Source organism: Oryctolagus cuniculus, chromosome 15 (assembly GCF_964237555.1).
Source record: "Oryctolagus cuniculus chromosome 15, mOryCun1.1, whole genome shotgun sequence".
Classification (NCBI taxonomy): domain Eukaryota; kingdom Metazoa; phylum Chordata; class Mammalia; order Lagomorpha; family Leporidae; genus Oryctolagus; species Oryctolagus cuniculus.
The window spans coordinates 35,053,684-35,077,795 of NC_091446.1; the positions used below are offsets into that span (position 1 = coordinate 35,053,684).

General features: G+C 39.8%; 1 protein-coding gene and 1 pseudogene across 1 annotated transcript; one reads left to right on the forward strand and one right to left on the reverse strand.

Annotated features, from left to right (window-relative positions):
- Nucleotides 1-4,473: 4,473 nt before the first annotated feature.
- On the reverse strand, nt 4,474-5,251 carry LOC100351690 (general transcription factor IIF subunit 2 pseudogene; annotated as a pseudogene).
- Nucleotides 5,252-6,949: 1,698 nt separating this feature from the next.
- LOC138845335 (cytochrome P450 2C25-like) lies at nt 6,950-16,762 on the forward strand. Its single transcript, XM_070057555.1, has 6 exons — nt 6,950-7,142; nt 7,550-7,602; nt 11,411-11,573; nt 11,760-11,909; nt 15,438-15,525; nt 16,577-16,762. The coding sequence occupies exons 1-6, from the start codon at nt 6,965-6,967 to the stop codon at nt 16,635-16,637; spliced, it is 693 nt and encodes a 230-aa protein (XP_069913656.1). The 5' UTR covers nt 6,950-6,964; the 3' UTR covers nt 16,638-16,762.
- The last annotated feature ends 7,350 nt before the right edge of the window (nt 16,763-24,112 follow it).

Here is a 24,112-nt window from a genome sequence, read left to right on the forward strand (position 1 = left end):
GGATGTCTTTACCGAAATTTGTCTCAAGTGCTTTTTGTCGCAGAGCACCACCTCCCCATCCATGCCGACAGCATACAGGCCTTCTGAGATGAACCCTTAAACCTCCATTAAAGTAGTTTCATAGGGTCATTTTGTAAGAATATCTACTGTTACTATATTTGCAATATTTAGACTGATTCTCACATGACCCTACTATATCAATGCCAATTTACCATACGTTAATCAATATAAAACAGAAAAAAATGGTAAGAGTAGACCCATTCTCCCCTCTGCATCTTCTAAATAAAAACATTACTACTTGCAGGGTCAGTTCTCTGGATTCTCTTCTTTAATTCAGGAAGTGAAAAAGAAATGAAAGAATATGGAATCCCAAGAGGCCACACACCTCTTCATTACAAGTAGAGAGAGGGATGAAAGGGAAGAAAGCAGAAAGGATTCTTGTCCAGGTGTCACCTAGAGTTATTGGAGGTATTGCTTGAAAGACAATTATTCTGGCCAACGCTGCGGCTCAATAGGGTAATCCTCCACCTGCGGCGGCGGCACTCAGGTTCTAGTCCTGGTCAGGGTGCCGGATTCTGTCCGATTGTCCCACTTCCAGTCTGGTTCTCTGCTGTGGCCCAGGAGTGCAGTAGAGGATGGCCCAGGTCCTTGGGCCCTGCACCCGCATGGGAGACCAGGAGAGGCACCTGACTTCTGGCTTCGGATCAGTGCGGTGCGCCGGCCGCAGTGGCCATTGCGGGGTGAATCAACGGAAAAGGAAGACCTTTCTCTCTGTCTGTCACTCTCTCTCACTGTCCACTCTTCCTTTCAAAAAATAAATAAATAAAAGACAAACAATTCTAGAAACTGTTCAAACCTATAGGGAAATATTGGGAGGATCAGCTAAAGTGAAGATGAACATTAAGTTTTACAATTTATGTTACATGTTTGGTTTAATATCCTCTTCCCATTAATAAAAAAAAATATAAAAAGCTATAATGCTATAACTAGTACTGAAACCGTATTCTACACTTTGTGTTTCTGTGTGGGTGCAAACTGATGAAATCTTTACTTAATATATACTAAATCGATCTTCTATATATAAAGATAATTGAAAATGAATCTTGATGTGAATGGAATGGGAGAGAGAGCGGGAGATGGGAGGGGTGTGAGTGGGAGGGAAGCTATCGGGGGGGAAAGACATTGTAATCCATAAACTGTACTTTGGAAATTTATATTTACGAAATTAAAAAAAAGAAAAAGCAAAAATATTTTTTTTTCAACTACAGAAAAATAAAACTTGCAGAGCAAGCACTGTGGAGTAGCAGGTAAAGCTGTTGCCTGCAGTGCCAGCATCCCATGTGGACGCTGGTTCAAGGCCTGGCTGCTTTACATATGATCTAGCTCTCTGGTACAGCCTGGGAAAGCAGTGAATGATGGCCCAAGTCCTTGCACCACTGCATCTGTGTGGGAGACCGAGAAAAGCTCCAGGCTCCTGGCTTTTGATTGGTGCAGCTGCAGCCATTGTGGCCAATTGGGGAGTGAACCAGCAGATGGAAGTCCTCTCTCTCTGCCTTTCCTTCTCTCTCTGTGGAACTCTGACTTTCAAATAAATAAATAAATCTTTAAAAAAATAAAATTTGGAACCTCCCCTACATCTGCATCTTCCCTCATCAGAAAACAAAAAATAGCAATTACCTTTACTTTGCTGTTGGCCATAGGCATATTTTCTGTTACTTAATTCTTCTAATAAATCTAGGAGACAAATAATGTTTGTGTTAGTTACCATTACTACTATTATAAGTTACCATGAGTTGAGTGACTTAAAACAATGCAGATGATTATCTTACAGTTCCAGAGTTCCAAGTTCCAATACCAGCATCATTGAATTAGTATCAAGGTGTCAGCTGAGCTGGTTCCTGAAGAAGAATTTAACAGATAATCCATTTCTCTTACTCTGCATATGTATATCCATGTGTAGTCTGCCATCACTTTTGGCCTTCAGGAGAGGTAAAATCTCCATTGATAGCCAATAGGACATATCCCTGAGTGTCATTTTTACCAATCCTTGGTAAAGTGTCTATTACATTTACAGCAAAAAGACTTGGGAATGTCTGGGGGTTTGCTTGGGCTGAGACATAATCAGGAGTGTTCTCCTTCGCTTACCTTTACACCACTGCTGTTCAGTCCCCTCCTGATCTGTTATAAAAGACCATGGTGCCCACCTCTAAGAGCTTGTCTAGATTACCCTCACGTTCTACTACAAGTCCCTGGAGTTTATCCTAATGTCTGAAACAGACTGGGTTAGGAAACTGCCTTTTTAAATCACTTATCGGAGCTGGTGCTGTGGCTTAGCAGATAAGGCTGCCAACTGCAGTCTGGCATCCCAAATGGGTACCGGTTTGAGTCCCGGCTACTCCACTCCCAATCCAGCTCTCTGCTATGGCCTAGGAAAGCAGTAGAAGCTGGTCCAAGTGCTGGGGCCCCTTACCCATGTGGGAGTCCTGGAAGAAGTTCCTGGTTCCTGGATTTGGGTTGGCACAGTTCTGGAGTGAAGTAGCCGATAGAAGATACATCTCTCGCTCTCTCTCTCTCTCCATGTGTGTGTAACTCTTTCAAATAAATAAATAATGAATCTTTAAAAAAATAAAATCACCTATGCCTCTACAGAGCAGGATCTAATGGACTATATGTCTTTAAAGTCTCCCTCAAACGTTCTAAGAAGGCAGGGAAATTTTTCTGTGGCTTGTGATCGATCAGGGAGAGTTTTGCACAAAGCAAGCTTGGGCGTAAAAGACCCCAACTCATTTAGGTAAAATTTTTCCTTCCTCTAGCTTGGTGGTGCATCTTTTCTTTATGTTCTGGGGATTAAAGGAATCACAACGGTATAGGAGGCATAAAATGCCTACTGTAGATGGTTTGTTTCCTAGTCGGAATGAGAGGATAAAGAAGGAAGTCTCACTCCATCAAGAGGAAATATTGACAATTTGATGCAAGAGGATATAGATAGCCAATTCAATGGAATTTAGAATATAACATGTGGCATGATTGAGAAATTCAGCAAGGAGATAGAGAATGTAAATCATTACTTGAATTTGAATAATTCAATGAATTTCCCTTTCATGAAGACCAGTGTGATCTCAGGAGGCCCACCTAGTCAAATCAGTATTATCTAACCCTGTTATGATCCCTCATACAATCACATTTGCAATGCCCCTCTCAGCATTTAAAACGATATATTTAGAAGTTCATAGCTTCAAAGAATTAGGACATGAGCACCTTTGCTCAGGAGACGAGATCATTGTTCATATTATCCTGCTATTATTATATCCATTTAGCAGCATACCCTAAGATGATGCTTTCTATTAAATTATTCATTCAAGTTCACTCAGCTTTCAACAGGAGGAGGAAGTGGTTGCAGGCCAATCTGACAGGAAAGCAGAGTTGCTAACCACTTACTGTTAACTCCTATAATGTTTAATCATTTTATTTAGTTTCCCCCACTTCAATCCATGTTGCATGATCAGTCCTCATGGTTGGTTCAGGTTTACTTACAGGTGGGGCTCAGCTCAGTAACCTCCATGGTGTGGTGTGATGCAACTAGCCATTGTGTCACATGGGTCTCTGCACCAGACTGGGACATGATGCATGGACTTCATCCTGTTGAGGATCTGCACTTGTGGGAATGGCAGCAAATGCTGAAGACATTCAATGCAGATTCACTGGTGATAAGGGAGCATTTCTCACTGCTTCAACCATGTCCATGGTTGAAATGGAGGGTGCTGTCATGATTCAAGTATTCACCTCTCTCTGCATTAAGGCAGCATTTTTTAGAGTGGTCATCACAGCAAGACAAAAACCTGGCATTAGCATATCAACATTAGCTGCAACATAATTGAAACCCACAATCAGTTTTCTTCAAGTTTGCAAGAAAATGAATATTTAGAAGTGTCTGCTTACATGGACAGGTCCACACCCCTGATACATCGGGTTATATGCAAGGTAGCAAAAAATCCTGGGAAAAATTCTCACTATTCAGAAAACAACAATTTGTTTCAACTTCTGCAAGAAAGATCAGGGCTCTGGAATATGAAACCACTTCCAGCAAAACACAGAAGTCAAAACACAATAGAAACTACTAAGGGCAACTGATGAAAAGCTCAGGATTTCCACAGCGAGCTGAGGGACTAGTGTGCAGAATCAGTCCACTTCTCTGCTGGATCAAAGTGGAGCTACTGGGATGTGAACCGGCACCCCTATGGGACGCAGGCACTTCAGGAGGAAAGTTTTCGTGCGATGCCACACCACTGGCTGTGCTATCTGGTTTTTATGTCTAATCTTTTCTTTCCACCTCCTTCACTCAACCAACATTTTTCATTTCTCTTCACAAATGTTCACTGAAAAACAATTGACCAAGAGAAACAAAAGTACCAGTCATGTTACTGCTACAGACACAGGCGCTCAAGTGTTCAGAATCAAGGCTGAGGCTCAGTGTCACCCTGCAGGGGGCCCACCAGCCAGATCCCCAGGCACTGGCTTAATCTTTTCTTTTTTCCTCTTATACTATCCATATTCTAGCCTCAGCTCCCACATATTTTTGTGGATCCCTTTTACATTCTGAATACCAACTTCTCTCAAGGTTTCCTTCAGGTAACCCACAGGCTGTTTTGTGATGTCCACCAGGTCCCTCAGGTTGGACTACCAGTGCTTCTCAAAGGCTGAAAACAGCCTGGCTAAAACTTGCTGTCGTCAGCTCGGGCTCGTTTTCCATCTTGTTTCTCCTTTCATAGTCAATGTTGTATTGATGATTAGCAACAGGTTTGTAACTGGTTGTTACAAGTATACCCAGTTGTTGGGATGGTCTTACTGCTTTGGGAGATTCCTCTGTTTGCCATCTCTTCAATCTCATGTAATTCTCACTGGCCACATGTTGGCACTCAGCTCTTTATTCCAGCTCCTTCCTGAGACAGCCTCTCCAAGGAGCTCTCAGTAAATACCGTTTACCATCCAGCAGTTTGCCAGACACATGGATGATCTTGAGGAGCACTGACTACATCTGGTTTCGCATCAGAATCGTGAATATTTGAGAGATCTTCATCTAAAGAAAAGGACACCACAGTCCTTCCTTGATTCTTGGCAATCTGCAGTTTCTCAACTTCTCCTCTTCCAGGTGCTTTATCCCGTTGCTGTGGCAAATATTTAGAAACCTTGACCAGACACACTCCAGTGTACTGTTTGCACCAGTCACATCGAGTTCCCCATACTTGGCCATGAGTCTGTTGGGGGTGGAAGTGAGTGAACTGGAGCAGCAGCCTCAGGACCTTGGGTGCTGTGGAGCAATTATCCTGAGCAAAAGGCTAGCGCGGTGGAAGCTGGACTGCAAGGAGACAGTGCTGATCACCTGCCAAGATTATAGGAAACCTGGAACTGAGGAACACTGGAGGTTTCCATATTAAAATATGAATTTTTGGGAAAAGGAAGGTGGTGTGGAGGAATCACTATGTTCGTAAATTTGTATGTATGAAATGCATGAAGTTTGTGTTCCTTATATTAAAAAAAAAAGTGCCAGAGAAGCAATGACTTTGAACAGCCTTTGTCTTGAAGGTTGAGGAACAGTTTTTTTTTTCCTTCATACTATTTTGAACACTCTCCTCAACATAGAGATAATCATATGTGTATAAATTTAATTGAACATAGATCTTAGTAAAAATAAGAGTGGGAATAAGAGAGAGAAGAAAAAGAAGGGTGGGAGGATCAGCATGTGGGAAGAACTCACTGTTGTAACTATGAAATGTATGGAATTTATAACTGTAAATCTGTATACTTCTTCATACATTTGTATAAAGTTAATTCTAAGGGTAAAGTTTAAAAACTTGACATGGGTTTCCAAATACCTATAAGCTCAGTGGTAAAAATAGCATTTTAAGAGATAAAGTGAGCATTTGGATAGGGTTAAGTATTAAAGTGATCATATAAGTTGAATTAGCTGTTTCACAATAAAACCAGATAGAATTAAAAAGAGTAAATACTCCAACACTGGAAGCAGTCCACATGGCAAACTCACAGAATGAACAGCAGGACTTGAACCAAAGCCAATATGGATGCCCTAGTGGAGGTGGCAGCTTTACCCCCTAAGCCACAGCACTGGCCCTGGAAAACTGGGATTCTAAGACAATCTCTCTTACTGATGTATTTGTGACACTGTATGTCACTGAGGTAAGAATTGCTCATTCCTGAACATCAAAATAAATTTGGACTAGTTGATCTCAGAGATCACTTTTATTTGAATTATATATGATCATGGGACTAGTGTTTTATGTAGCACTTAATGTGCCATTTGGGACTTCTGACATTCTGAGTTTCAGTCTCAGTGCTGCTCTCCATTCCAACTTCCTGATAATGCAAACTCTTGGAGGCAGCAGGCAATGACTCACATTCTTAGGCCATGCTACCTATGTGGTTGACTTGCATTGAGTTCTCAGCTCTCAATTTTAGTTTGACAGAGCAACAGTCACTGCAGGCATTAGAGGAGTAACCAGCAGATGGGAAGTCTCTGTATCTTCTTTCCTTCTCAGTCCATCAATCTACTTTTCAAAAAAGATTATCCATGATTTTTATAAACACTATGTGTATATAAACAGTCCAGGCAGGACGTCAACTCATGGGAAAGGAGGAGAAGCAGAGTAGGGTCACTTATCTTCAAGGAGTAATGTGTTTCCTGTACAGAGAGCGACAGAGCTCATTGTACACAAAACAAATTGGTGTGGATCTGTTAAGGGTTTAGAACTATGTGAATTAGGCAGAACATTTCCTCTCTTTCTCCTGAAGATTGCATGAATCAAGAAGTGGAACTGTTCAAGTTCTAAACTGCATTGAACCCGATTTTGATCAATTATTTTGGTAATTATTCACCAAATTCATATTGACTTTGAAAGCCACAGGTTAGCGTGAATCACGCAATAGTGAATCAAAGTATACTCTAAAAATGCTGGTGAACCCAGGTAAACTGAAGGCCTTGTTTCGAGGAAGACAGCAAGACATGGGACACTCGACGTCAGTTCAGAAGTCTAACATCAGCAGTTTGTGTGCCTTCAGATATGGAACAGAATCTCCAGGACAAGTTTCCTCATCCCTCAAATTGAATGATTTTACCTTAGGAAAAGGTAACAGAATCTGAAGAATGTGTAAGGTGTGAAACTCTTTGTGAATTGTCAGAATCTCTCTATTTGTGGCCAATAAAACATTCTCTAAGTTGTTCTCGACAAGACTTAATTTTTACAAATACAGTTCAGAAATAATAGCACTAGCCAATTTACAGAAACATCTGATGATACTGTAAAAATATGCCTTTGTATAGCATAGTCATTGGTGATGTAGTAACGTTTATCTTTCATTGAGGTTTACCTTCTTGTGAACACAGTGTCTCCTCCTGTTCAGGTCAACAAGTTGTGGTTCTTTGAGCTGTGGGTCCATTGAATGATTTCCCTTCCTCTCCTCCTCTGTTTCATCTGCAAGTGCATTCTTTCTATTATTTCCCAGAATTGCTGCATTATTTCACTTTTCATTTCAGACCATGACAGACCCAAACCAACAGAATCATCCTTAGCTGGAGTTGAACATGAGGTGAGGATAATTTCACTTTCCCAAGAGTTTCCCTCACATTCTCTGGGATTCTCTCTTTCCTTAGTTTCAATGACTAAATTTTACCTCTATAGTGAATCAACAGGAAGAACTCTGTCTTTTTCTGTTCATGTGAGCACATGTGAGTTCTTTATCCTTGGAGTCAATTAAAGGAGTTCCTATTGGGTGCAATGTCTGCTTTATTATGAACATAGTGTGTTGTTTATTGAGAGTCACTAATATTTTAGGTTCCCTTTGTTTGTTGAAGTAACTCTGGAGGCTGCCTGTGTGTAGGGCATAGTACACAAGATGGGAATCAGAAGATCTCATAGAAATCCCCCAGAACAGACACTGTGGCGTAGTCATTCAGCTGCTGCTTTTGACACAGGCTTTCAATGTCAGAAACTTGGATTTGATTCCTGGTTTCAATTTTTGTGCTGGTTTATGCTAATTCTATACGGGGGGGGGGTATGGGGTGGGGGCACAAGAAGATTTCTTAGCTCTTGGGCCCCTTTCACCCATGTGATAAACCTGGATTGACTTCTGGGTTTCTGATTTGACCTGTCTCAGCCTTTGCTGTCCGTGGAATTTGGGGGAGTGAAGCAAGATACAGGAAATGGTTCTCTAACCCTGTCTAATCTCTCGCTCTCTCACTCTCTCACTCTCTGCCTTCCAATAAAGACAAATAAAGTTTTCAAACCTAAATTAAATTGTATTTAAAACAACTCTCCAAAATAAATTGAACATAAAAACAGAAATTCCTTTCTGTGACTTGTGAGCCTGTGATCCTGGCCATGTCCTCTGTTTCCTATGAATATCTATTCATTTGAAAATTAAAATTAATATTCTCTGCTTTCTCAAGTTTTCCTTTTAAAATTTAATGTCAAAAATCATGCCCATTGATTTAGCTAGTGATTTGGTCATTTCTCTTCATTCAATATTTACGGTTTACGGTTACTTTCTAATGTTTAGTTATTTATAATATTAGTAGAGCGCATTCAATGTTTGAATTCTGCCATCATTGAGTACAGAGTGTCTCACTTTTTGATATAGCTTCAAGACACACTCACATATATATTGTATATGCCTGTATAATAAGTTGTAAAAGTCATAGCATACTGTGATTTCTTTTAGTCATAAATTCTCAACTGGAAATTATAACACAGACATAGAATTTGGCATGATTATGTTGTATCATAATTAATTCTCTATCATGACTGCACATGGAAAACATCTGTTTTTTTTTTTTAATCCAATTACCAATACAAGGGCACAAACCAGTACAATGAAATTTCCATTTCCCAAGTGAGCACAGGAAAGAATGCAATGCGACTAAAGAATATCTTGTTTTCATCTATGTCATGGAGGCAAAGTTCACTCAGGAGAGGGATAAAGTGCATCGTTGTTTGACCCATCAGAGAAGCATATTAGCAAGAGTGGTGTAAAGCCTGTGCTTCCCAGCTCACAGGGATCCCAGGAAGTAGAGAATGGATCCAATTGTGGTCCTGGTGTTGGAACTCTGCTGTTTACTTCTCCTTTCACTCTGGAAGCAGAATTCTGGGAGGGGGAAGCTCCCTCCTGGCCCCACTCCTTTCCCCATCATTGGAAATATTCTCCAGATAGATGCTAAGAACATCAGCAAATCCCTAACTAAGGTAAGTATTCATTAGATTGACTCTTTTTAAAATAAAATCTACTTCTGGATGCAGATTCTTATGACAGATGATTATAAATCAAAATGCTCTCTGTAAGCTTTGATGCTTCTTCTACCAATTTCAGGAGTTGAGTAGAGAAATATTTAGGTCCTGCAGATAGAATCAAAATAACTAAGTGACAAAAATCAGGAGTACTGCTGAACTTCTTTGAATTCAGCCATTTGCCTGAACATCAGTGATAGTGAAGAGCTTCTGATACAAATTTCATTCAAGAAATCCTCTATTGTATTATACATGTGGTTACTTTTTTCAGAATATCCATGAAAATTGAACGTCTCTGCAGAATCAATAAAAACTGGTATCACTATGGATTCTGGAATGGTCTAGGTGAATGAAAGAAAGAAGTAAACATTCAGTGGCCACCTGCTGGCATCAGAATTCTTTTAGATTCTGTGAAACCCTGCTGTGTGGCCCAGAATGCTACAGGATGGAAGAAGCTGCTCCTCCCTGGGATGTTGCTTGCAATGTCCTGGCCCTTCTCTGGTGCTGCTGCTTCTTGTTCTTCCTCTTCTTCTTCTACTCCTACTCCTACTGCTCCTCCTCCTTCTCACCCCCTCCTCTTCCTTCATCCCCCTCCCTCCTTCTTCTCCTCCTTTTCTTCTTCTTCCTCTTCTCCTCCTCCATCTTCTTCTCCTCCTCCTCCTCCTTCTTCTTCTTTTTGAAGATTTATTTGATTTAATCAAAAGAGAAAGTGAGAGAAACTAAGGACAGACAAAGCAAGAGATCTCCTGGCCAGCACTGCAGCAAAGCACCTGGAGCCTCCTCTTGTGATCCCGGCATCTATACGGGCACCTTTTTAAGACCAGGCTGCTTCTTATCTGATCCTGCTATCTGCTAATTATCTTGGGACAGCATCAGAACATAGTGCAATTTCTTGGGACCCTGCACCCAGGTGGGAAACTACAAGAAGCTCCTGGATTCTGGAATCAGCATGGCCTATCCCTAGCGCTATGGCAATTTGGGTAGTGAAATAGCAGATTGAAGATCTCTCTCTCTCTCTCTCTCTCTCTCTCTCTTCCCCCCCCCCCCACCATCTCTCCTCCCCTTTCTGTAACTCTGCTTTAAAAAAAAAAAAACATAAAAAAGATACCCCAGGCTGGGGCTGTGGCATAGCAGGTAAAGCCACCGCCTCCAGTGCTAGCATCCCAAATGGTCTGCTATGACTTCGGAAAGCAATAGAAGATGGCCAACGTACTTGGGCCCCTTCACTGGTATGGGAGACCCAAAACAAGCTCCTGGCTTCAGAGTGGCCCAGATCCAGCCATTGCGGCCATTTGAAAAGTGAATCATTGAATGGAAGACCTCTGTCACTCTCTCTCGCTCTGCCTCTTTGACTCCTTCAAATAAATAATTAAATCTTTAAGAAGAGAGATATCCCATTTGCTGTTTGACTGCACCAAGGGCTGGAGTGATCAGGGCTGAGAAAGGTCAGAGCCTGGGTCAGAGCAAGGAGCTCTTCCTGGGTCTCCCACATGGGTGGCACATTTTTTTTACAAGATTTTTTTACGTATTTGAAAGGCAAAGTGTCAGAAAGAGACACACAGAAAAAGACATCTTGTTTGTTCTCTTTCTGTCTTTTAAATGCCAGTAGATTTCACACTGGGCTGGACATTAGACTTAGTTGTGGTGACATTTAAGGACATACAACACTAGTGACATCGGAACCTGACTGAGTCAGGATCCTCATGAGAAGGGCTTGCCATGTGATCCTGAGTAAGCTGGGTAGTGATTTCAAGCGACAGAGTTTGAATAGGCAGCAAATAGCCTCTAATTCCTGGCTGCAGGAAACTGGAGATTAATTTAGAATTCCAGTCCAGGTTTCTTTATTTATAAAATAGTGGAATTAACCTTGTTGAGTGTATTATTTGAGAATTACATGCAAACCTCATACCAACTACCTGGGCCATTTATGGCACATCATAGGTCATTCATGAGTAGCAACCATAATAATCACTATCATATTTAGTTATAAATAGAAATACTTAAATCCATGGAATTTTAAAAATATAACATCGACAATGCTAATTTCCGTCTGAATCAGACACACTATGTGACCTTCATATACTTTCTTTGGTGATATTTGTTTCTCTTCCCAGTTCTCAGAACGCTATGGCCCCGTGTTCACTGTGTATCTGGGCATGAGGCCCACTGTGGTGCTGCATGGATACGAGGCAGTGAAGGAGGCCCTGGTTGATCTTGGAGAGGAGTTTGCTGGAAGAGGCAGTTTTCCTATGGCTGAAAAAGTTAATAAAGGACTCGGTAAGTGTGTGTGTGTGTGTGTGTGTGTGTGTGTGTAACAGTGGTTATGAGATGGAGTGTTTAGAAAACAGAGACTTGAAAAGCTCCTCAGACAGAACTGGGCCATCTGTGTGGCTGCCTCATGTCAGCGTCTTCCTACTTGCTGGGATCTCCCTCCTTCCTAGTTTCTGTTTCTCATTCTGGCAGGAATCACTTTCAGCAATGCAAACACATGGAAGGAGATGCGATGCTTATCGCTCATGACCCTGCGGAATTTCGGGATGGAGAGGAGGGGCATTGAGGACCGAGTTCAAGAGGAGGCCCGCTGCCTGGTGGAGGAGCTGAGAAAAACCAATGGTGGGTGACCCTTACCCCACATCACTGACCTCCCACTGCACCCTCAATATGCTGCCCTGGGAAACCTTGCAGGGTGAGCGGAGCCTTCATCCTCAGGCATGGCTGCCTCTCCCATTGAGGGAAAAGGTGGTTTGGAGCAAGGAGTGGGGAGTTTGTGCACATCAGTGCTGTGTTTGCAGCCTCGTTCTGTGTGGTGTGGGTGTGGAAGTTCATTTAGTACCCTCCTGTCCCAAATCAGTTTCCTTTATTTTAAATCAGAAATCATGAAAGTAAGTTTTGAGTGTTATTTTTATGAAAGAAGGTTTTCCCCATAGCCTGAATGCTATTACCTATTGTAGAATGATTCATGGTGGAAACTTGGCAAAGCATATCGTGGCAATGACCCATCGCAACTTATGGGGCATAAAACGACCCTCGTGGGCGTTCACATCTGCATGCTCAGCTTCACTGACATGTCTGAGGTTCTCCAGGCCTGTGCCTAGTGCTAGACACCAGTGGTGCTGTGTGCAGTTTTGTCATCCTAGGCATATCCCAACAATGTTCCTTTCACTTACTATTCTCTGTAATCACTCTGTTTATAAAAATTGCTCTCCCTTGTTGAGTCTACTTCCTCTATGGATTTATTTGGTTTGAGTAAATACAGCCAGTAACATAATTCTGCACATACACAAACATGAAGTGATTTGTTTAACAAAATTTCAACTGTTGATAATAGCTGTTTATATTGACTTTCCTTAGCAGAATGTGGCTTTGTTTCTGCTTTGTTTTCTCTCTGTGTTTATTAGATTTTGTTTGAGAAATTGTGACATATTTTCCTCCACAACCAGGTCTACTGCTCTGAGATGTGTTGTTCACAATGTGTCTGATTATCAGTTCATTTTCCAAATTACCCTGTTTTATAATTCTCTCTTCTAAGCAAAATGAAAGATTGAAAATCAGGTTTTCTGTAGGTAACACATACATACACAGAAATACACAGTTCCCAAGGCTTTCCAAATTCTCCTCTACCTTGTTGGTGTAAAAAAAAAGTTTGTCTAAATATGTAGAGTACTATAAATGTTTAGAAAGCCTGACACAGAAGCAAGTAACTCAGGTATCCTAATGTCCTGTTCTCTACTATGTATCTGACCACTTTTAATCAAGATGTCCTTTTAGAGGGGGCTATGAGGTGTCTATAGCTATGAATTTGGGAGCTCTTTACCTATTAAGTTTATTGATCATTTGATGGTAACATTTGCACTGTACAAATCTGCCATCTAAAATGAAAACCTCTCCTGCATTTTCATTTGTTTATCTGTAAGATGAGAAACTTGACTTAACTTATGGGTAAGTTTTAAATTTTATTAAAACACATTTTGCTATTTGGTATAATTGTACAGAAGAATATGTTAGAATCAACTAAAAGACAGCTTTGCTCAAGTATGTTAAATATAGAAAGCAATTCGAAATATTGGCTGGTCATGTCTCAAGAAAGGAAATTTTTTTTTACATTGAAATTCTTTTTTTTTTTTTTTTTTTTTTTTTTTTTTTTTGACAGGCAGAGTGGACAGTGAGAGAGAGAGACAGAGAGAGAAAGGTCTTCCTTTTGCCGTTGGTTCACCCTCCAATGGCCGCCGCTGCAGCCGGCGCACCGCGCTGATCCTGGCAGGAGCCAGGAGCCAGGTGCTTTTCCTGGTCTCCCATGGGGTGCAGGGCCCAAGCACCTGGGCCATCCTCCACTGCACTCCCTGGCCATAGCAGAGAGCTGGCCTGGAAGAGGGGCAACCGGGACAGAATCCGGCGCCCCAACCGGGACTAGAACCCGGTGTGCCGGCGCCGCAAGGTGGAGGATTAGCCTATTGAGCCACGGCGCCGGCTACATTGAAATTCTTGATAAAGAAGACTCCAATTACTTTTTGGCTTCCCCAATCTAGGATGCATGCTTGAAATAAATAAACTAAAATTCTCACTTTGTTCCATTAAGAAAACAGATCCAGAGATCCATGTTTTGTTTTTTCTTTTTGTTGTTGGTTTTTTTTTTTTTTTTTTGGACAGGCAGAGTGGACAGTGAGAGAGAGAGACAGAGAGACAGGTCTTCCTTTGCCATTGGTTCACCCTCCAATGGCCGCTGGGGCCAGCGCACCGCACTGATCCAAAGGCAGGAGCCAGGTGCTTATCCTGGTCTTCAATGCAGTGCAGGGCTTCAGTATTTGGGCCATCCTCCACTACACTCCCTGGCCATAGCAGAGAGCTGGCCTGGAAGAGGGCAACTGGGACAGAATCCGGCGCCCCGACTGGGACTAGAACCGGTGTGCCGGCGCTGCAAGGCGGAGGATTAGCCTAGTGAGCCGCTGCGCTGGCACAGATCCTTCTTAAACTTATGCTTTCCTTCTTATTTTTCTAAAATTTTTCTTTAAAGGGAAAGTCAACCGTTTTGATAGACACACCACACACTCATACACACACACACACACACACACAAAGAGGTAGGGAGGGAGGCAGGGTGGGAGAGAGAGACAGAGATCTCATCTACTAGTTTACTCCCCAGATTCCCACATAGCCAGGCCTATAATTAAGCCAGAAGTGGGTACTCGATTAGGTCTCCCACTTGAGTGGCATAAACTCAGCTACTTGAACCATCACCTGTTGCTTCCAATAGTCTGAACTCTCAGGAAAATGGAGTTAGGAGTGGGGCCTAGTGTTGAACCCAGCACTCTATCTGGAATGCAAATCATCTTAGATGGTATCATAAGCTTCATAATTTAGTTTTTGGTTTTTCTCATATTATATGCATGCCTTCGGCTTTGACAATTTTTCTCATTTAAGTATGTGAATTTTCTCACAATTTGTCTCTTTTTCCCTCTCTACTGGTTCAACACTTCATTTTTCATTATTTGTGACTATTCGTTATTTTATCTATAAGACGTTTCCTGGCCCACACTATTTTCCGCCTTCCATTTCAGTGCTTTATATCTACAGACATTGTGCACATGCATGATTCTGGTTTGAAAATTGAATTATTAAAACTGTTTTCATTATCCTTCCCAAATAGCAGATCTCTTGTGATAAAAGGGTGCATAGAAAAGCAATAAATGTGATTGAGTATTCGAAATTTCATTATTTAGGCAAATTTCATTATTTAGCTATTATTTAGTCAAATCAGGCTTACAGTAAAGTGATGCTTGTTTGATTTCATTTGTGTCACTATTTTTTTACTGTCACAGGAATTTGTAGGCAAGACATTTCTTACCATTTCTAAATTAACATGGACAAAAATAACATGCTTTATATATATATTTTAATGGTGTTTTAAAATTGCTTTCAATCCTTCAGCCTCACCCTGTGATCCCACCTTTATCCTGGGCTGTGCTCCCTGCAATGTGATCTTCTCCATTATTTTCCATAATTGCTTTGATTATAAAGATGAGGATTTTCTTAAATTGATGGAAAGATTAAATGAAACTGTTAGGATTCTGAGCTCTCCATGGTTGCAGGTGAGAGCGAGATCTTTTGTTGCTGGGAAGCCATTTATGTTCCTTTATCTGACAGGTGCTAAATGCTACATGGACCAAGCTATGAAGAGAATGTTTAGACAGCACAGTCCCAGCAGAGCTGATGTCATTGAACACTGTGAAAGGTGATGGAAATTTTTTATTTACACACAGCAAAATGAGTGTCCAAATACTGGTCTAATGTTTGTGTCCATTATCTTCTGTCCAGTGATTTTTCACTAAACTCCAAGCCCTATTTCTATGAAGCCACTTCAATGACTGAACACAGAATGTCTTTGTCAATCAATGGACATCCAGGCTGTTATTTTTAAAAGATATTTATGAATATGATGGCAGGATCAGAGAGAGAGGAAGAAACAAAGGGGAGATGAGGAAGAGGAGAAGGAGAAGGAGGAGAACAAAAGAGAGAGATGCCTTCTATCTGCTGCTCATTTTCTGAACACCCACAACAAACATGGCTAGGATTCAAACCTGCACACATATGAGATGCAGACTTCACAAGTGGTAGCTTTACCTGCTGCACCACAATGCAGTCATTTCCTATTATATTTTAAGTTTATAGCAAATGATTTATGAAACAAAATGAGAATCATATAAAGAGGAGTTTATACAATAGAACAGGACAGTGCCACGGTTTGCTAGACTAATCCTCTGCCTGCAGCGCCAGTACCCTGAGTTCTAGTCCTGGTTGGGGCACTAGATCTGATCCGGTTGCTCCTCTTCCAGTCTAGCTCTCTGCTGTGGCCCGGTAGTTCAGTGGAGGATGGCCCAAGTGCTTGGGCTCTGCACCCGCAAGGGAGACCAGGAGGAAGCACCTGGCTCCTGGCTTGGGATCAGCGCAGTGTGTGGGCAGCAGCGGCCGTTGAGGGATGAACCAATGGAAAAGGAAGACCTTTCTCTCTGTCTCTCTCTCCCTGTCCATTCTGCCTGTCAAAAAAAATTATGTGTGAGTCTAGGAAATTAAATTTACCTTTGATAACCTGGTCAGACCTCTCATGCTCAAATATTTCTATAAGCATATAGAAATACCACATATTTACAGTAAAAGCATTCTTTTTAAGATGGACACTATTTTATTCCTATTAATATCTATAATTCATATTTATGGCAGGGTTTGCATGTATATATATATACATACATGCATTATCAGGTATGTATTATTGTACTCTCTTTTAGGTTTGCAATAATTTCCCCGCTCTCACTGACTATATCCCGGGGATTCATAACACCTTCGTAAAAATATTGCTTATACAAAAAATTTTGTTATGGAGAAAGTTAAAGAACACCAAAAATCTCTGGATGTTAACAACACTAGGGACTTTACTGATTGTTTTTTGATCAAAATGGAGCAGGTAAGATGTTCACAACAGCTTGTTATTTGTTTTCTTGTGTATTTTTAGATTCATTGAATAATTCTGTATATACAATGGATATTTAAATGATCAGGCTGGTTTGACAAGCAATTTACATATCTACAGAATGAGTGAACCCCCAGTATTATGAAAAATATTAGGGTACTTTATATAAATTTTGTGGAAATAAAAAATTAAAAGATGAGTTATTTCGGTGTAAGAAAACGAAAGCCAATATATATTTCCCATAATGTACATTACCATAAACATGTTGAAGACACATACTATAAAATTAAGTTGTTAAATGATTAGAATACCTCCTGCTTGTTTTTAGATAAAAATAATCCTGCAAAGGAGAAACATGGAGTGCATCTCCTGTGCAAATAAATAATTACAAACAATTAAAAAATCACAAAGTGTCATGGTGTAATGTGAAGATGACATCATCATTGCACAAGTGTGAGGGAGAGGGCAACATAGCTTAATTTGCATATCCTACACATTGAAGGAGGTCTTTATAAATTTTCAGTGCAGGACAGGAGAGGGAATTTCAGATGGAGTGTGTGGTGTGTGTGGAGGTGTTCAGTTGTATAATGGGAAAGAATAGGTAGAAGAGAGAAATGAATTTTGCTGAGTGTAACACAATAACTTGTACAGACCCACAGAGGTTGGTGTCTTGAAGGCAACCTGGGAGCATGGATCATGTCATCACTGCACTCTGTTGAAAAGGTTATTTGCTTCCCATTGAATACACTGGCACCCTGGTCATAAGTGAAATGAACATAAATATAAGTTTGTTTGTAGGCTGTCAGTTCCATTCCATTGATCTATGTGTTTGTTATCGTGCCAGCTGTACCATCTTGAAGTCTTAACGACTGTACTTTTCAGGTAGAGAAGTGTGAGATTTTTAACATTGGTTGTTCTTTCTCAAGACCATTTTGGCTATAATAGTTTCCTTGAATTTCAATAAAAATTTTAGGACAAGCTTATAAATTTCCACAAAGACACTTGTGAATATTTAGAGGGATTGCATTAAATCCATAGTTCTTTTCATTGTTGTCACGTAAAAAAATGAGGAGAAACTTACATAACATGAAATGAACCATTTTAAAGTCCACACTGGTGTTATTTAGTGTAGTCTCAATGTTGTCCAAACACCAACTCTCTACTTTCAAAACCTTTACATCACTGCACAGAAACCTATCCTCTCCATTAAATGATAACTTCCCAAACCCCTACCCTGTCAGGAAGTGAGCTTTAATCTGCGTTTTGTCTCTGTGGATTTGCATATTATAGATACATCCAGTAAAAGCATGGTATTCCATGTTATATGTACACATACCAGAATTTGTTTATCTTCTGTTGATGGATGTTTGTGTTATTTCTTCTTTTGGCTCTTGGACATAATGATTCTATGAACATCTACATGTAGGTTTCTTCATGGACACACTTTCATTTTTCTAGCGTATACCTAAATGTGAAATTTCTGGGTCATATGATAATTTATTTTCTTTATAAGTACATGGGAATGCTGTTAACATTCTAAGTCTGTAACAGTCTATTTTGAATTGATATTAACTTCAAATTGTATTCATTTATTCTTTCCCTATCTAGCTCCATGACCCTCTTTCTTTGTTATTTGTGGGTTGTATGAAAAAAAATTTATTCATGTCATCTTTAGATATAAATACATACTTCTTTTCTATGTGAATACATTTATTTCTTTTTCATATCTAATTTCTCTGGCTAGACCTTCTACAGCTATGCTGAATAGCAGTGGTGAAAGTACACATTGATTGTATTATTTTCCTCCTTTTTATTTCAGAGAATAAGATTTAGGCTTTAAAAATGTAATAAGATTCAGTTTTGTAATTTTTCAAAACCTTCTGTATAATGATAAGGAAGTTTATTTGTATTTTCTGAGTCCCTTTTTATCTTGCAAGCATTATATTATTCAAACTTCTTTGTTTCAAAATTTTATTAAGGCATTTCTTATATACAGATTTAGGAACATAGTCATTTTTCCCAACCTATCCTTCCTCCCACTTGCATTCCTAACTTCTTTTTCTCCCCCCTCCCCCTCCTCTTCCCATTCTTATTTTTTGCAAACATCTATTTTCAGTTAACTTTATTACCCTACACTAGGCTAAGAGTTCAACAAATAGTATGAGGAAAAAGAAAAAAGCTCTTCAATGGTTGAGACAAGAGCTATTCAAAACCATCACATCTAAAAGTGTCAATTACATGCCTACAGATCTTTAAGTAAGCTATTAGTTGGCACAGATCAGAAAGAATATATAGTATTTATATTTTCTGGACTGGCTTATTCCACTAAAGATAATGGTTTCCAGCTGCATCCATTTTGTTTGAAAAGACAGGATTACTGGTTTTTTAACTGATCTATAATGTTCTATAATGTGTATATATCATAATTTCTTTTTCAGGCTTCTGTTGATGGGCATCTGGGTTAATACCATACCTAAGTTATTGTGAAATTTGCTGAAATAAACAAAGGGGCACATATACTTCTTTCATATGCTGATTTCCTTTTATTTGGGTAAATTCCTAGGAGTGGAATGACTGGGTCTTATGGTAGGACTGTATTCAAATTTCTGATGTACGTCTATACTGCTCAACACAGTGACTGCACAAGTTTACATTCTCATCTACAGTGGATTATGGTGCCTTTTCCACCATATTCTCATCAGTATTTGTCGTTTGTTGAATTCTGTATGAGAACCATTCTAACTGGTGTGAGGTTAAAATTTTGTTTTTTGTTTTTTTTTTTTTTTCTTGTGAACTTTTATTTAATGAATATAAATTTCCAAAGTACAGCTTATGGATTACAATGTCTTCCCCCCCATAACGTCCCTCCCACCCGCAACCCTCCCCTTTCCCACTCCCTCTTCCTTTCCATTCACATCAAGATTCATTTTCAATTCTCTTTATATACAGAAGATCAGTTTAGCATACATTAAGTAAAGTTTGCTCCCACACAGAAACATAAAGTGAAAAATACTGTTTGAGTACTAGATATAGCAATAAATCTCAATGTACAGCACACTAAGGACAAAGATCCTACATGAGGAGTAAGTGCACAGTGACTCCTATTGTTGACTTAACAAATTGACACTCTTGTTTATGGCCTCAGTAATCACCCTAGGCTCTTGTCATGAACTGCCAAGGCTATGGAAGCCCCCTGAGTTCACTGACTCTGATCATATTTAGACAAGGCCATGGTCAAAGTGGAAGTTCTTTCCTCCCTTCAGAGAAAGGTACCTCCTTCTTTGCTGACCTGTTCTTTCCACTGGGATCTCACTAGCAGAGATCTTTCATTTAGGTTTTTTTTTCCCCCAAAGTGTCTTGGCTTTCCATGCCTGAAATAGTCTCATGGGCTTTTTAGCTGGATCCGCATGCCTTAAGGGCTGATTCTGAGGCCACAGTGCTGTTTAGGACATCTGCCATTCTATGGGTCTGCTGTGTATCTCACTTCCCATGTTGGATCGTTCTCTCCGCTTTTTATTCTATCAGCTAGTATTTGCAGACAGTATTTTTTTATGTGATCCCTTTAGTTCTTAGTCCTATCATTATGATCAATTGTGAACAGAAATTGATCACTGGGACTAGTGAGATGGCATTGGTACATGCCACCTTGATGGGATTGAATTGGAATCCCCTGGTATGTTTCTAACTCTACCATTTGAGGTAAGTCAGCTTGAGCATGCCCCGAATTGCACATCTCTTCCTTCTCTTATTCCCACTCTTACATTTAACAGTGATCACTTTTCAGTTAAGTTTCAGCAGTTAAGAAGAATTGTGTATTGATTACAGTATTCAACCAAAATATTAAGTAGAACAAACAAAAAAATACTAAGAGGGATAACATTAAGTTGCTCATCAACAGTCAGGGTGAGGGCTGATCAAGTCACTGTTTCTCATAGTGTTCATTTCACTTTAACAGGTTTCCTTTTTGGTGCTCAGTTAGTTGTCACCTGTCAAGGAGAACAAGTGGTATTTGTCCCTTTGGGATTGGCTTATTTCACTCAGCATGATGGTTTCCAAATTCCTAAAAGGGATCACTTTTCAGTTAAAATTTAAACACCTAAGAATAATTGTGTGTTAATTACAGAGTTCAACAAATGGTACTAGAACAAAAAAAAATACTAAAACAGATAAAGCATTACATTGTACATCAACAGTCAGGACAAGAGCTGATCAAGTCACTGTTTCTCATAGTGTTCATTTCACTTCATCAAATTTCCCCCTTGGTGCTCAGTTAGTAGTCGCCGATCAGGGAGAACATATGGTATTTGTCCCTTTGGGACTGGCTCAATTCACTCAGCATGATGTTTTCCAGATTCCTCCATCTTGTTGCAAATGACTGGGTTTCATTGTTTTTGACTGTTGTATAGTATTCTATAGAGTACATGTCCCATAATTTCTTTATCCAGTCTACTGTTGATGGGCATTTGGGTTGGTTCCAGGTCTTAGCTATTTTGAATTGAGCTGCAATAAACCTTAAGGTGCAGACAGGTTTTTGTTGCCAATTTAATTTCCTTTGGGTAAATTCCAAGGAGTGGGATGGCTGGGTTGAATGGTAGGGTTATCTTCAGGTTTCTGAGGAATCTCCAGACTGACTTCCATAGTGGCTTAACCAAGTTGCATTCCCACCAACAGTGGATTAGTGTCCCTTTTTCTCCACATCCTCTCCAGCATCTATTGTTGATAGATTTCTGAATGTGAGCCATTCTAACCGGGGTGAGGTGAAACCTCATTGTGGTTTTGATTTGCATTTCCCTGATTGCTAATGACCTTGAACATTTTTTCATGTGCCTGTTGGCCATTTGGATTTCCTCTTTTGAAAAATGTCTATTGAGGTCCTTGGCCCATCTCTTAATTGGGTTGTTGGTTTTGTTTTTGTGGAGTTTCTTGATCTTTTTGTAGATTCTTTTTATTAACCCTTTATCTGTTGCATAGTTTGCAAATATTTTTTCCCATTCTGTCGGTTGTCTCTTCACTCTCCTGACTGTTTCTTTTGCAGTACAGAAACTTTTCAATTTGATGCAATCCTAATAGTTGATTTTGGCTTTGACTGCCTGTGCTTCTGGGGTCTTTTCCAAGAAGTCTTTGCAGGGTTTTTCCAATGCTCTCTAATAATTTGAAGGTGTCAGGTCGTAGATTTAAGTCTTTAATCCATGTTGAGTGGATTTTTGTGTAAGGTGAATGGTAGGTGTCTTGTTTCATGATTCTGCATGCAGAAATCCAATTTTCCCAGCACCATTTATTGAATAGACTGTCTTTACTCCAGGGATTGGTTTTGGAACCTTCATCAAATATGAGTTGGCTGTAGATGTTTTGATTGGTTTCTGGTGTTTCAATTTTGTTCCATTGGTCTATCCATCTGTTTCTGTACCAGTACCATGCTGTTTTGATTACAACTGCCCTGTAGTATTTCCTGAAATCTGGTATTGTGATGCCTTCAGCTTTGTTTTTGTTGTACAAGATTGCTTTAGCTATTCAAGGTCTCCTGTGTGTCCATATGAATTTCAGCATCATTTTTTCCAGATCTGAGAAGAAGGTCTTCGGTATCTTGATTGGTATTGCATTGAATCTATAGATTGCTTTTGGGAGAATGGACATTTTGATGATATTGATTCTTCCAATCCATGAGCATGGAAGATTTTTCCATTTCTTGGTATCCTCTTCTATTTCTTTCTTTAAGCTTTTGTAATTTTCATCGTAGAGATCTTGAACGTCCTTGGTTAAGTTTATTCCAAGGTATTTGATTGTTTTTGTAGCTATTGTGAATGGGATTGATCTTAGAAGTTCTTCCTCAGCCATGGCATTGCCTGTGTATACAAAGTCTGTTGATTTTTGTGCATTGATTTTATACCCTGCTACTTTGCCAAACTCTTCTCTGAGTTCCAATAGTCTCTTAATAGAGTTCTTTGGGTCCCCTAAATAAAGAATCATATCATCTGCAAAGAGGGATAGTTTGAGTTCTTCCTTCCCAATTTGTATCCCTTTAATTTCTTTTTCTTGCCTAATAGCTCTGGCTAGGTCCTTGAGATGTGCTGAAAGCTCATTTATTTGGTACCTTTCCAATTTCTTGATATAGGCACTATTGCTATAAACTTGCCTCTCAATACTGCTTTTGCTATATCCCATAAGTTTTGATATGTTGTGCTGTTATCTTCATTTACTTCCAGAAAATTTTTGATTTCTCTTTTAATTTCTTCTATGACCCATTGTTCATTCAGGAGCATGTTGTTCAATCTCCATGTGTTTGCATATGCTCTAGGGATTCCTGAGTTGCTAATTTCCACCTTCATTCCTTTATGGCCTGAGAAGCTGTATGGTATGATTCTAATTCTTTTGAATTTGCTGAGACTTGCTTTATGGCCTAGTATGTGGTCAATCCTAGAGAAGGTTCCATGTACTGCTGAGAAGAATGTAAAGTCTTTAGATGTAGGATTGAAAGTTCTGTATATATCTGTTAGATCCATTTGGGCTATAGTGTCCTTTAAATCTACTGTATCCTTGTTGATCTTCTGTCCTGTTGATCTGTCTATTTCTGAGAGTGGAGTATTGAAGTCCCCCAGTACTATTGTATTGGGGTCTAAGTCTCACTTTAAGTCCCTTAACAAAATTTTTAAATAGACCGGTGCCCTGTAGTTAGGTGCATATACATTGATAATTGTTATATCTTCCTTTTGAATTGATCCCTTAATCATTATATAGTGTCCCTCTTTGTCTCTCTTAACAGTTTTTGTGGTAAAGTTTATGTTGTCCGATATTAAGATGGGTACACCCACTCTTTTTTCATTTCTGTTAGCATAGTATATCTTATTCCAGTCTTTCACTTTCAGTCTGTATGCATCTTTGTTGGAAAGTTTCTTGTAAGCAGCAAATAGATGGGTTTTGTTCCTTAACCCAATCAGCCAATCGGTGTCTTTTAACTGGACAGTTCAGGCCATTAATGTTCAATGTGACTAATGATAAGTGGTAACTTTGCCCTGCCATTTGCCAAACATAAGTTCTAATATATGCTTTGAATTCCCTGTGATCTTTTGCTGTGAAGTTTCCTTCCTTTACCTTCTTTCATATTGATGACCGTGTTTCTGTGTTTGTGAGGTGAAAATTTATTGTGGTTTTCATTTGCATTTCCCTTATGGTTTTTTTTTTTTTTTTTTGGACAGGCAGAGTGGACAGTGAGAGAGGGAGACAGAAAGAAAGGTCTTCCTTTGGCATTGGTCCACCCTCCAACAGCCGCTGCTGCCAGCATGCTTTCTTGCTTCTTTTTATAACATGTAATTTCTGGCGGAGCCAAGATGGCGGAATAGTGAGGGCGCGCACCGAT

Excerpts from the sequence above, each read along its gene's own strand:
- LOC138845335 (XM_070057555.1), top strand. The coding sequence starts at position 6,965 with ATGCTGGTGAACCCAGGTAAACTGAAGGCCTTGTTTCGAGGAAGACAG. Across the intron at positions 7,603-11,410 it reads TAGCTGGAGTTGAACATGAG|TTCTCAGAACGCTATGGCCC; the intron begins GTGAGGATAATT and ends TTCTCTTCCCAG. Across the intron at positions 11,574-11,759 it reads AAAAGTTAATAAAGGACTCG|GAATCACTTTCAGCAATGCA; the intron begins GTAAGTGTGTGT and ends TCATTCTGGCAG.